The 13527-nt window shown below is 46.1% G+C and overlaps 1 protein-coding gene across 3 annotated transcripts in view; it reads right to left on the minus strand.

Moving 5' to 3' along the window:
* Window positions 1-635: 635 nt before the first annotated feature.
* HNRNPL (heterogeneous nuclear ribonucleoprotein L) overlaps window positions 636-13527 on the minus strand; it is an 18014-nt gene continuing 5122 nt past the window's right edge. The window contains exons 2-13 of one of the 3 annotated variants that reach the window (XM_034792094.1): window positions 12129-12248; window positions 11694-11931; window positions 11079-11164; window positions 10220-10316; window positions 9410-9482; window positions 5837-5908; window positions 5461-5741; window positions 4517-4638; window positions 4195-4396; window positions 3182-3239; window positions 1977-2072; window positions 1245-1303 (exon numbers count right to left, since the gene is read on the minus strand). In XM_034792094.1, the coding sequence (XP_034647985.1) occupies window positions 1245-1303; window positions 1977-2072; window positions 3182-3239; window positions 4195-4396; window positions 4517-4638; window positions 5461-5741; window positions 5837-5908; window positions 9410-9482; window positions 10220-10316; window positions 11079-11164; window positions 11694-11918 (1371 nt within the window). In that variant the 5' untranslated portion in view covers window positions 11919-11931; window positions 12129-12248. Of the gene's footprint in view, window positions 1304-1976; window positions 2085-3181; window positions 3240-4194; window positions 4397-4516; window positions 4639-5460; window positions 5742-5836; window positions 5909-9409; window positions 9483-10219; window positions 10317-11078; window positions 11165-11693; window positions 11932-12128; window positions 12249-13527 lie in introns of those variants that run through there. The other 2 variants (XM_034792093.1, XM_034792092.1) reach the window with 2 other exon arrangements.

The raw sequence follows: 13527 nt of genomic DNA on the forward strand, positions 1-13527 counted from the left end.
GAAGGGATTTCCCGCAGTGGCAGACTGCACGATGGTGGAGGAGGGCCAATCACCCACACCCCAAAGATGGCTGCATTTCCCTTCACATGGTTTCAGAGTCATAAATACAAGTCAAAGGCACAAAACTGCTACAAAATTTTTTTTTTTAAAGTAAAATCTTTAAAAAGGTCTCACAGATGTTTTGTCCTCAGAAGATATCAAGAAAGAGGACATAAAGGTGCATAAATGAGAGTGTTCCTTCCATGTTTCAACACTTCATGATGAAAGATGCTGTTACTTTAACACCAGATCTGTTTAAGTCATCTGTAACATTCTGAAAAATAATCATCCCAACCTCCTCAATGAATTACATTTCAAAGCATTCATTATTCACTCTAAATCGGACTCAGGAATTCTTTTTTTAGAAGACAGATTCCAGTTTTCTTTTAATTGGCAAGTATGTGGCTGCAGTTTGTAGTCTGTGTTAGTCTATCATACAGGCTCAGAAAGGGACACTGTCTTTTCTAAAGCATGCTGCGTACTAATGGTGTTATACACATTAACAGGTAAGGTTTCCACCTAAAGCACCATGCATAGTTATGGCATAAGGTTTCCATCTAATGGCAAACAAATCTCCATATCCCACTCACGGTGAATTCTCTTTGAAAACAAGCTTTATTTAGCAGTACATTTCTCAGTAACAGCACTTCAAAAATTGAAAAAACAAAGTGAGGAACATCAAGAACATGCAAGTGGTTCTCTGGATATTAACACCTTATCTCAGGAGAAGGTTTGGGCTAGTTTCAAACTAACTAAGTCTTTCATGTCAAACCTACACTGGTGAGTGATGTCACAAATTGAAGCTCTCGGTTACGACTTGCTTTTTGTTCCCTACGAAAAATGGGAAAGCTGCAGACCATTCTCAGTTTGCTAATCTCAAGAGCCTAAGGGAACACACTCTTGATGCCACTCTGATATTTAGGATCAAACACAAGTAATATTTATTTTCCAAACGGTTTTATTGAAATGTGCCAGTAACACAGGGCAGCACAAAATCTGAACGGAAAAACAAATCACATGTACAATAATTTTAAAAATTGAAGGTATCTGGGAGACAGACCGCTTCACCTCTCCCAGCTGACATGTCTTCGCTATGGGTAGCCTCTACTAAACTGGAGCATTAAAAAAAGGAATACAAGAACTTTTTCAAAGGCAGCAGAAAGAACGGAAGGAATCCCCTGCTCCTGGCCCAACCTGGGCAGCACTTACGAGGCATGCTGAGCAGTTGAGAAGCAGAGTTTCAGCGTGTACGGGTACGGCCCATCTAAGAAGAGAACAAAACAGGATAAAGGTTTATTTTTTGCCCCAGAGATTTACATTTTCATGTCTAGTATAAAGGATCTAAAAGCTCTTTATGTGCATTAAGTCCCACTCGTCCGTCAGGGAGGTTAGAAGTATTCTCTCCTTTTTGAAGATGGGTGGATAGATTAAGTAGGATTGTTCACAGTCACTGAGCAAGTCAATGACAGAGCAGAGAATAAAACCCTCCGGAGTCCCAGCTCCCTCCTAGGCAGCAGGACCATGCACCCTCCCACCCACACGATCTGTTGAGTGCAGCATGCCGAATTTCAGTTCAAACAGAGGCATGAAGTGGGGAAGATGGGAACGCTCCATCATATTAGTATAGCAACTCCCTCCCACAGAAGCCATGGCAATTTCAGATGACAACGAATCACAGCATTTAATGGACCAGGCTTCTGACCACATCCTGTTAAAACTCTCCGGTGAGGCTTACAGTTGTTTGTATGGGAAGCTGCGATAAGCATCACCAATCGTAACTGTAGCTTAACCAAGTCTGGCTGCTGACAGAGTTACAGATGGCTGTCAAAGAGAACAGGAAAGCATATGCTCCATCACGGTCCCCTCTTCCTGAGCCCAGACTGACAGATTACGACAAGAGCCCCCCAAAGCTTGAGTGCGGGCACAGCACAGCTTACTTGGATTTTTCATCTGGTAATGGTTCAGGAATGACAGGGTCTCTAGCGCATCGCTTTTTGAATCCCATTCCAACAAACCAGAGGAGCTTCTTTCACCTGGACGGAACACTGGAGGTTACAAGTGTGCGTACATCACTATACAAGCAGGACAAGGTAGGACAACAGCACATTCTAATGATCCACATCGCTATACAAGAGCTCTGCCCCCCTTCTGATCGGCCTCTGCCACCTGGACTGGGAACACTGCAGAGGATGCCTCGTGCAATGTAACAGCGGCTCTGAGGGAGCAGCAACACCTCCCTTAAATGCATATTACTGAATTTGCTCCTAAGGAGGGAGGCGTTAATTGTCAGAGTTTAAGGCCAGAAGGGACCACCAGATCATCTAAGAACATAAGAACAGCCACACTGGGTCAGACCAAAGGTCCATCTAGCCCAGTATCCTGTCTTCTGAGGCCAGTGCCAGATGCCCCAGAGGGAATGAACAGAACAGGTGATCATCAAGTGATCCATCCTGTCGCCCATTCCCAGCTTCTGGCAAACAGAGGCTAGGGACACCATCTAGTTTGGTCTCCTGTCTATCACAGGCCACCACCGCCACCCAGCCACCCACACCCCAAACTCAGTAAGGTTCTGTTGGGTTGAATCTAGCGGTTTAATGGGATTGGTTCCACTCGAGCCATTTCCTTACCCTCCCCGTTTTTTTATGGTCAGGTTCCGTTCACAGGTACTCATTCATCTTCCCATCCCCTAAGCCAGTCCTCTGATGGAAAGGCAGTGTGACAAGGGGAAATCACGGGGAGCCATGCTTGCTCAGCAGAACAATTCAACCCTAGTGGCTTCTGCTAATGCACGTTCATTCTCATCTCCCTTTATGTGCGGACAGCTTGCTAAATCAAGGCTTGGTGGCCAAGGCGCTAAACTGCAGTTCAAGACTGCAAGTCTAATGATTAAAGCTGGGTGTGCCACTCAAACACAGCAGTACCAGGCAATTTATCATCTGTGACCCAACCTTACCAGCAGGAGGAGTAAGACTACACTAAAACCTGCATTCCAGACCTGACTGTCAAACGGCCACCCACAAGCATCCCCAAGGTTTCCCAGGACAATTTTGTTGCCCCTTTAGTTAGAAGCCCACCTCTGACTAAGCAACCATTTTTTCCTGGTCCCTAAGGGAAGTGTCACCATGTTTAAAGGCTTACTTACTTTTCCCTGAAAACACTTTGACAGAAGCTGGCCTCTTCGCTCCCAGCTCATCACAGATCTAGTGGGAAGACAGACAAGTATTCAGAGATAGTAACACAACAGCTTTGAGAATCAAAGGGTAAATTCAGCTCAATCGTCTATAAGCCAAACTTCATCAGGCCAATAGATTACAAATTTATCCCTCGCCTAGCACGATGGAATCCAGATCCATGAGCGGGCTGCTCAGTGCTATCGTAATACAAATAATTAACACCCGTCCATGTACTCCAACTAAGTGGACACTTTGGTTGCTCGTTACAGTGCCTATATCAGAATGCTCCAGTTGAAAAGTTGTAAGAGTTTTTCCAGTTCAGAAAGGTACCATTGAATAGTCTGGGCACCAAATCAGAAACTAAGTCTTATCAAAACAAGCTATCATATGGGAATTTTATCTTTGCTTTTTTTAAAGCCACACACACGCTACGGGTCACTGGAAACGTTCGCAATTTACAGCGTAACCCCGCATGCTGTGCCTTATGAAACAGAACACCGCTTACACAGAGCAAAACCGACTGAGTAAGAGACAGAACACGGAAGGCTTCTGCTTGGTGTGTACATGTGCTCATTGAGTGACATTCCCCTCAAGCTCTCAAAGTAGTTCATTATATTAAGCCTTGACCACCATTTGAGGTCAAAATTCTTCTGTTTGGCAGAGGGGGAACAAGACAAGAGATGGGAAGTGACCTTGAGCAAGTCAATGATTCAAGGGAAAAGGGTTACCCGGGAAAACTGGGTTCCATTCTCATGTTCTAGCCACACATGAACAATAGCTACATTCCAAGCTCATTATTACTGAATGTATCCTTTCCAACAGAACCCAGAGGAGTCCATCAGGATGGAGTCCCACACCAAGCTAGGAGCTGTATGCAAAAGCAAGGTACGAGACTCAAATCTGAGACTATACCATGAAGAGGGAAGAATGTTAATCAGACAGCGAAGAGCTGAGGGAAACTGTACAGTCTGATCAAGTTTACCTCATAAAAGTTGTCTTCTGTCACCTCCAGAGGAGCATTGAAGAAGTGAAGCACATTGCTAGGATGTTGGATCCTGTTCTTGGCTGCCTGCTCTGGGGTCGAAAACCTGTTATTTCGAGAGCCACTGAAGTCCTTGTAGCTGCACGAGCCATCCTCAAGCCCGTACGACTGACCAGGCATGATGGCTTGCTGCTTGGATACACTACAAGCAGAGAAATGCACAGCTTGTCACTATATGCATAACTTTCTGCTGGGGATCAAGCTCCCCACCGTGAGATCTCACAAGACATCAAGACCACAAAGCATCTGGAAAGAGACCCACCACACATTCAGCTTCTGTCCGAACATGAAGTTGTTGTTGAGGTGGGTGATTGCTCGATCGACAGCGTAGCCATCTGCCATCTCCACCATGGCTGCGCCTGGCTTGCTCTTCATGAACTTCACCTAAGATACAACACACCCTTGATGTGAGCACAGGACATCTACATTCTTCAGGAAGATCACGTGGGTTTGAGAGAAAAGGTGGGTGAGGCAGTAGCTTTAATTGGACCAACTTCTGTTGCTGAAAGACAAGCTTTCGAGCTTACACAGTTCTTCAGGTCTGTGTAATCTCAAAAACTTGTCTCTTTCACCAACTGAAGTTGGTCCAATAAAAGATATTATGTCACCCACTTTGTCTCTGTAATATCCTGGGACCAATACAGCTACAACACTGCAAACAACCTGGGTTTTACACATTTGAACTAAACTGCTTCAGACCGATCCATTTCAGAGTCAGCCTTCAAGCTCTGCTTCTTAATTTCACTTCATTTGAGTTTAGTGGATTGCTCCATCCATCCCTTAACCCCCATGCCCCCACCACTTTGAAGACACAAACTCTTCCATGATTGCTGCACTCTTCCAGTCAACCTTGTGTCTCCAGAGGCAGAGGGTATTTTCAGTTAGCCTGCTAGAGACTGTTTGCAAACGAGGAGCTATCACACAGCCCCAGCATACCAGATTTACTCTTCTGGCTTATTTGAGCCCTAATTGCTCAAGCAGAGATCATAGGACGCTATAAAGGAGTTTGGCTCCACAGCCAAATTGCACACCACCAATTTCAAAGCCAAGCCCAACAGACTTGGTGGGAAGCAAGTAAGGCTACCTAGAAACAAAAATCACAAGCCCAAGCACCGGAACCAGAACTCTCTGCCAGACTGTGTCAAGGATCAAAGATATCAGTCTACACAAGACCAGGAGAACAAGCCATTCGTTTTCCCCTCTCACCTTTTCTACATTCCCATAGAGGCAAAAGACGTTGAAGACCCTATCACAGTTCATCTTGGACTGGTCTAAGCCATACACCATCAGCACAGGGCTGTCAGCATGAGGGCCGTACTCCGGGGGCGGAGGAGGGGGAGGAGGATGTCCATACTGAGGGCCGTAGCGGCTTGGGCCCCTGCGGTGGCCACCAACAGGAGGGCCCATCCTTCTCCCTTCATAGTGAGGTGGAGGAGGGCCGTAACCCTCATCGTGATAATGACTGTGGTATCCACCATGAGGTCCTCCTGTGGAGACACCGGGAGTAGAGGCAACACGTGAAAGCCGTAAATATTAGAGCAAAACCCTCCTACTAAAGCCACCTTGCGCACCAGATCCATACCGTATTCTGCAGGGTGGTCCCCAAGGAGAGGGGGCTGTCTCTGACGCTTGTTAGGGTTACCGCCAGGATCCCCTAGACAAAGAAGGATGGGTTAAAAATTGAACCAGAGAGGAACAATGCTTCAATAGGTTGTATTCCTGGGGTTTACCTGTATGCTACCAAAGTCATTTAAGTCCTAGCTTCTTTTAAATCACATAGTAACCCCAGCTGCCCAGGAGGTCTTAATCATTTTCTAGCCAACAACTGCCTCCAACACCTTAAGGTTTGTCTGGCAGGGGGAGATTAAACTCCCCTCTCCCACAGGGTCTCCATTTCACCCAAGGCCTGGTATTATGAGGACTGACTCTCCTCAAAGGCCAAGGACGGTTGGCTCCAGCTCCCACCAGAGTTTTCCAACCCTGCTCCAAGCACAGACCACATGCCCCTTTGGCTGGGGCAGCGCTGTCTCTGCTGAGATCCAGCCACGGAACTACAACATGATGCTGCCCTAGGCTAATGGGCCAGACGGGCCTATTTTAACAAGAGGTTAGTTCGTAGGACACACACTTGCAGTTTCATTTGTTAGAACTGCCGTCACACAGTCAAGATTACAACTTCTATTTCTGAACCTACACAGACAAGTTACAGCATCTTGTAACGCAATCGGTGTCTGAATAAAATGCTTAGAACAAAGACAGGACTTCCCAGCTTCACCTGAATAGAGAGCTGGGCACATTTCAAAGCTGATTACAAGGTAGCCATGACTGACCGGGGAAAGAAACAAAAGGAAGAGTGTCCCAGTTGATTTCGTGATTGAAACAATACTGAAGTACACCTGCCTCCAGGACACTGCTAATTCTTTATAGCAATGGGGAAAAAAAATATGGCAAAATATCTCCCCACCCAAACAGAGGAAGAGGGAGTAAGTGAGAGACTTATACAAGCATGGTAGCAAAGCAACAGTAGTAATAAGTTAAAATGAGCCATCATGTACAATGCGTAACATTCACGTAACCATACAGTTTCTTTTGTTTTTTAAAACACAACTGAGTTTCATACAGGTTTATTCCAACAATCAGTCATTACAAAGATTGAAAAGGGCTACTTACAGCAGGAGTACACAGTACAATGTCCATTGTCACATAAAAATTCTGTATTTCTCTTACCATTGGACGCTTCAACAGTGAGTTAGCACAGTTCTGAAAGATGGCGTCCCATCAAACATACACTGCGACCCTGCATCACATGGTTTCAGAGTCATAAATACAAGTCAAAGGCACAAAACTGCTACAAAATTTTTTTTTAAAAAAGTAAAATCTTTAAAAAGGTCTCACAGATGTTTTGTCCTCAGAAGATATCAAGAAAGAGGACATAAAGGTGTATAAATGAGAGTGTTCCTTCCATGTTTCATCTCCTGAATTTGTGTGGTGCTGTAACAAAATGGTGCTTCTGGCTCTGTGTAGTTCTCCAGTGTGCGTGTCTCCTCTGTAATGGAATGTGCCTTGGGTCAAATGCCCCCGTTATGCACGCGTGCACCAGACTGCACACCCCAGCTACAGCCTCTTAGGTATCTGTGTGCCTTTGGTTTGTTTTTTTTTTTGTCTCCACTTGGCGCTGATATGTTGGCAGCTGAGGACTGCAGGAAAGCAGTATAACCAAAAGAACTGCCCTCCCAAACCAAACCATGTTGATATGGAGAGCATCCTATGTCTTGGATGGCCACTGAGATCTATTCCATTCTCCGAAATGCGCTGGTGGACTTGTTTTGAGAACCCTCTGTTCTGTGTTTCCTAGTTCTGTGTACATTCTTGGGTTCAGAGTTTTGTTTGCTTTGATTAGTAAGAATAATGTCTGCTGTGGCATGGTGCGCCTCTTTCTCTCTCTCTCTCTCTGTGCTTGTAGATGTTTCTTGGACCACGGTGTTGTGTTCTTGATGTAATGAGCTCAATCTGCTGCTGTTTCTGGTACGTAAGGATGATGCATGTTTTCTCCAGGAAGAGCTAGTGAGGTTTCTACACTGTGTGGTGTGAGGAATGTGCAGAGGCAGGCCACAGCCAATTCGGGACGTCCACTGTAGTACGGTCCCCCAGGGTTATATGTAATAACTGCTCAGAGCTGGGAAAGGCCAGGAGAATACACCGCCCTCATTTCCCAGCCTCATGTCAGGAAAGCCAAGATGCATCTAAATAAATGCACAGCCCTGCAACTAGCCCCTGCGGCTCTGCACATCTTCTAGTTATGTACCTTGGAGGAGAAATTTGTTTATGTTTTTGTTAAGTCATGTAATGCCATTGCTTGCTTCAGTATATTAATAAGTTTTCTTCTTTTAAAAACAGGGGTGTCCACCACGTGGGAATTACTCCAGCCTGCCAGGCACTTACTCAGCACCTCGGGCCACACTGTGCAGGAGCCCATGGAGGCTGCACCTCTCATCATGAAAGGAGGAGGAAAAAACTGCCTTTGGAGGCAATAATGCAGCATGACAGGGACTGGCAGGAGTCCTAAGATTCCTTAGAGGGGACAAAAGCAATCTCTCTGAAGGGAGCACACCCAATTCTCGAGGGACCCTCTAAACTCGAATCAGCTGGGACCACAAATAGCTCCACACCCTGGTTTTAAAACACGAAGCAAGACAATACTGCCAAGCAGATTGTACCATTTAAATAAAATAAAAATACAGGGAAACATAAGAGATGCAACCACTTCAACTGATGCGAGAGCTGCTCAAACAGTAACTCAACACCAGCTGTTTATTTCATCCTCCTCCACACAGTATGCATAAGTTTCAAAAACCCAAGCAAGGGGTTTCCAGATAAGCTTTGACCGTAATTGTAACAGTCTGAAGTAGAGATCTATGGCTGCAATTTGAATAATACACATCACTGTTCAGCATCACACAGATTCTGTTTAACTAATTTGCAGCACTCAGTTTGGAAAGGAAAGGGATCTGTTCCTCAATGCTTCCAAAGATGGGAGCAGACAGTCTCTTACAGATTTTTGCATTTCCCTCCATGTTCAAGTTACATTTGTGTAAAATGTTCACCCACGCGCCTGTGAATTATAACCCATTCCACTATCCTTCAGCTGTGTGATAACTAGCCAACAGCTCAAGGAGAATTTTCTTGTTACTTTCTAGCATAATGAAAAGACTAGCAATTGTAATAGCTCAGTTTTGAAAGTCAGGCACAAACAGCCGGTAGCTGCATCAGGTGACAAGCTGTAAGTCTTCCATGTAAGAAAGCCGTGGCACTAAATCCTCGCTTGCCACTGATGACTGCCCATGCCCAGAAACTCCTTAAAACCACTTATGCATAAGGTTCCTTAATTCCTAACATTTAACTGATGGAAGTCAGGCAGCAAATACATAATGTAAGCCACCCATGAGACGCCCTAGTGACAAGCGTTTGATTTTAAGATAAACTGAACAAGCACTCTATTTTGCATTGGCCTACATCGTGTTTGAATTTAGGTACAGTTCTAACTGAAGTTAGGAGGCAGGCCAATGGCATTACATAACATAGTCAGATATGAAGTGCGCGAGTCAACTAACTGACAAAGTTTGTGTATAGTTACAAAGCAGTCCATCAAGGTTACCTTGTCCACTGAGATTGGGGTTTGTGTAATCCCAGGTGTCCTGGTCGTTCTTGAACACATTCAAACGTGTGGGCTGCAAAAACAACCACCCCTACCATTACTCGATTTTGCACGGTCAGAGTCCTAGGCAGGACAGAACAATTAAAAAAACCTATAGGAGATAGCCATGCTAGTGCTCCTTTCACTCAAGGATCTCAATGCAAACTTCACACTAAATAAGCCTTCCAGCTTCCTCAAAAGTTAATAATAATATATGGAGATATACCTCTCTCATAGAACTGGAAGGGATCTTGAAAGGTCATCAAGTCCAGTCCACTGCCTTCACTAGCAGGACCAATTTTTTTGCCCCAGATCCTTAAATGGCCCCCTCAAGGATTGAACTCACAACCCGGGGTTTAGCAGGCCAATGCTCAAACCACTTATTCCCATTTTCAAAAAGAGAGAAGTTACTTGCTGAAGCTCACACAGGAAGTTAGTGGTGGAACCACGTACAGAACCCACAAGTCCTGGCTCCCATTCCTTTGTTCTAACCACTAGAAGAAAACTCTTCCTCCCAAGGATGTAAGGAGAAAGGAGCCCTAAGTTTCCTGCTCTAACGTTGTCTCCCTGTTTATTTTTATATCCACAGAGGTACAGGTCTGTATTTCTGATAAGGAAGACAACATTGTGGAAAAAGCGTGAGTTTGAGAGAGTTAAGCTAGCTTTTCCACAATTCTGATATATAATTTTGTACAGACGCTCTGCATTCAATCCAACATACTGACAGGCGCAACTCATCAAGTACCTATCCATGTTTTCAGTTACACTTACCTTGGCATATTCAATCTTTAGAGTGCAACACCCAGAGTAAATATCAGCACCATTCAGAGATGCCTTGGCTCTCTGCGCACTCTGCACAGAGTCAAACGTTTAGTACATTAAGGAAATCTTTAGAATACTTAGTATATTTAGTACAGACAGGCGTAGCAATTCTTTAGGAGCAGGATAATTGATCCAATCACTAATCATGAGGAGATCCTCACGTATGCAGGCTGCTAACGTCTGCTTCCTGTTCTTTCTTCTGCTGTTAAAAGGGCTCCATATAATATTTTGTGCTTGCATAACATTTTACAAGCCATACAACCCCCGTGAGTATAATCATAATATCCCTTTTGTAGCTGGAGATTTAAGGCAGAGGGATCAAAGTACTCTTGTCCAGAGTAAAGAGTCAATTGTATCAGAGGGGTAGCCGTGTTAGTCTGAATCTGTAAAAAGCAACAGAGGGTCCTGTGGCACCTTTAAGACTAACAGAAGTATTGGGAGCATAAGCTTTCGTGGGTAAGAACCTCTCTTCTTCAGATGCAAGTCACTAGTAGAAGCAAGTACAGAACTTTCTTGCTCTGAGCTGCCTGTTGCAGTCACTAAGCCATACCCACAATAAGAGTAGTGAATTTTCATATTATTTCTAAATTAAGCATGTGCAAAATGCAAGTCCCCTGTGCCCACATTCAAAATAACGTCTCACTTGGAGTATAAGCATTCTGACGAGAAGCACTGGAGCGAGAGGGTTTCTAATCTGCTATAATCTGCACACTTCAACAGTTCAGTCTGAACCCAACACTTTGAGTGAGGAACAACTCTAGTGGGATAAAATATGGACAAACATTGAAGAGCACGTGAAAAAGGATATTCCACCATGGCCTGGACCCCATTCTTCCTGAAAATAACAATCCTTTGCACAGGACCACATGGATTGCAAATGGTATACAGCACGTCCTGCGGAAGGGAAGGAGACAAGATAATATAGGAAACGCTTTAAGAAGAGTTTAAGAAATGACATCGCATAGAAAGCAGTCTGCAGCAGACCTTGCCTGCAGCCTCATCACAAGATGTGGATACAATTGACAGTCTGCATTCAAAAGCACTGGGATAGCAAGACCACTGCAACTGAGGATGGAGGTTTTATAGAGTCGATATTCTACATGGCTAGCTAGTAATTTTTCTTCATCCAAAACTGCAAATAGACTCTCATTTTGATTCAGCTTAATCATTATCCCCTTACATTTGCCTTAGAATATCCCATTCCACCCAGTTAGGCAGGCTTGCACCAACTAATTCAGATACCTAAGCAAGATCCCAAACAGAGGTACATTAATTTTCCAACATGTCTCAAACTTCCTCTTGCATTGGTATATGCACTCAAGTACTCGGGCGATGATGCATTCTGCAGGGATGGACTCAGATTGCTCCAGGGTTAGAGAGGTCTATCACACTAAGGGAACCTGGAATTAGCACCACCACGCACCGTTGTAATCGAATAGATGGGGTTTAGGATAGTGAAGAGCAGCACATTGTTGACTCCTCTTGAATCATCTGTGTCTCCAGGGCGGGATATTTTCTGACTGGTGGAATAGTTGACAAATGCAGGGTGCCCTGCTATGTAGATCTGGTTGTCTGCTGCATAGTTCACAGCATTGCAGGCACCGAGAATATCCTCAAACTCTACCAGGGCCTGTCTCTTCTTAGGCATCACCACCACATAACTAGGGAGGAGAGAACCTAAGTTAGTTTTCAAACATACAGCAAATGGAGAGCAGGCTAATAACATTTAACTGTACTAACAATTATTGTTTTCAGTGTCTAGCTAAAATTAATGCAAGAAGAAAGGTGAAAGCTGAACTTAGTACTGACTCATACATTGATCCAAATTCCCTGCTTGATGAATACACGTTTTCCTTACCTGATGGGCCCAAACTCCTGCAGGGCCTCCACAAGATCAGCTTCCACAACACCATCAATCAGCCCCCTGATGTGGACAACTGGAGAAGCTGGAGTTTTGTGGGGATCATCATAGTTTTCCTAAAGGCAAATAAGTATTTTAAAAGATGTTTTACTCTCTCTCTAACTCAAGCTCACATTTTATAGCTTTAATATGTAAGCACCTGCATTAGTCTGCACCTTACGCACAAAGAGGGGTTTTCAAGAACATTAAGCTAACATGATTGAAACACACACCCTTTTTGCCTGCCAAGAGAGAGACCTTGAGGATTCAGGGATGCTAACCCTGCAGAGACAAGATTGCTGGAGGCCTATAGACTGAGACACTCTTCTTCTCCCAGCTCCACTTGAGGCCCTGCTTTAGAGTCAGTGAAGATTCTCCCAGAATGCTGAGGGACAGCCCCATGAATCCCTACATGGCAGGGAAGCCTCATGCCTTCACACTAGAGATGATCCCAGGCTTTGAGCCCCCAATGCATTGGGCGAACCATCTTTTATTCCCCTCTATGTACCGCCACACAAAGACAGGCAGAGTGTATATGGGCGGGGTGGGAGGGAGTCTGGACTCGGCCCCTGTGTGCTGCCAGACACCAAGATCCCCACAAGCTTCCCCTGCAGGCCTTGTACTATGGGTGGGTCTGATCTTTGTCCTATGGGCACAGCAGGTACCAAGCTGCCCAGATACCCTGCAAACCCAAGGGAGCAATGGATGGGGGGGAACAAAGTCCCCCTCTTGGCCCTGGCCTCTCCCCATACCCCACTGTCCCCCATCTGCACACCTACCATCTCCCTGCCCACACCCCACTGCCCCCCCACACTAATCCCCCTCTCCTCCAGCTCTCTGCCCCTTCCCTGCCCGACTGCCTCCTAACACAGGCCCCCTCCCCCTGCACCCACTGGGGTCCCATTCCCATCAGGCCCCTCAGCCCTTCAACCCCATGGGCCCCAGGCCCTCAAAGCCCCTCCCCCCACCTTCCCTACCCTCGCTGCTCCCCCCCATCCTCCCATAGTGCCTAGACCCCTCCCCCCTCTCAGCCTCCCACCCCCTTGGGCCCCAGACCCTCATAGCCCCTCCCCCCGTCCCTCCCCTCTCAGCCCCCCACCCCCTTGGGCCCCAGACCCTCATAGCCCCTCCCCCCACCTTCCCTCCCCTCACTGCTCCCCCCCATTCCCCCATAGTGCCCAGACCCCTCCCCCCTCTCAGCCCCCCCCACCCCCTTGGGCCCCGACCCTCATAGCCCCTCCCCCCGTCCCTCCCCCTCAGCCCCCCACCCCCTTGGGCCCCAGACCCTCATAGCCCCTCCCCCCGTCCCTCCCCTCTCAGCCCCCCACCCCCTTGGGCCCCAGACCCTCATAGCCCC

This window comes from Trachemys scripta, chromosome 16 (assembly GCF_013100865.1).
Source record: "Trachemys scripta elegans isolate TJP31775 chromosome 16, CAS_Tse_1.0, whole genome shotgun sequence".
Lineage (NCBI taxonomy): Eukaryota > Metazoa > Chordata > Testudines > Emydidae > Trachemys > Trachemys scripta.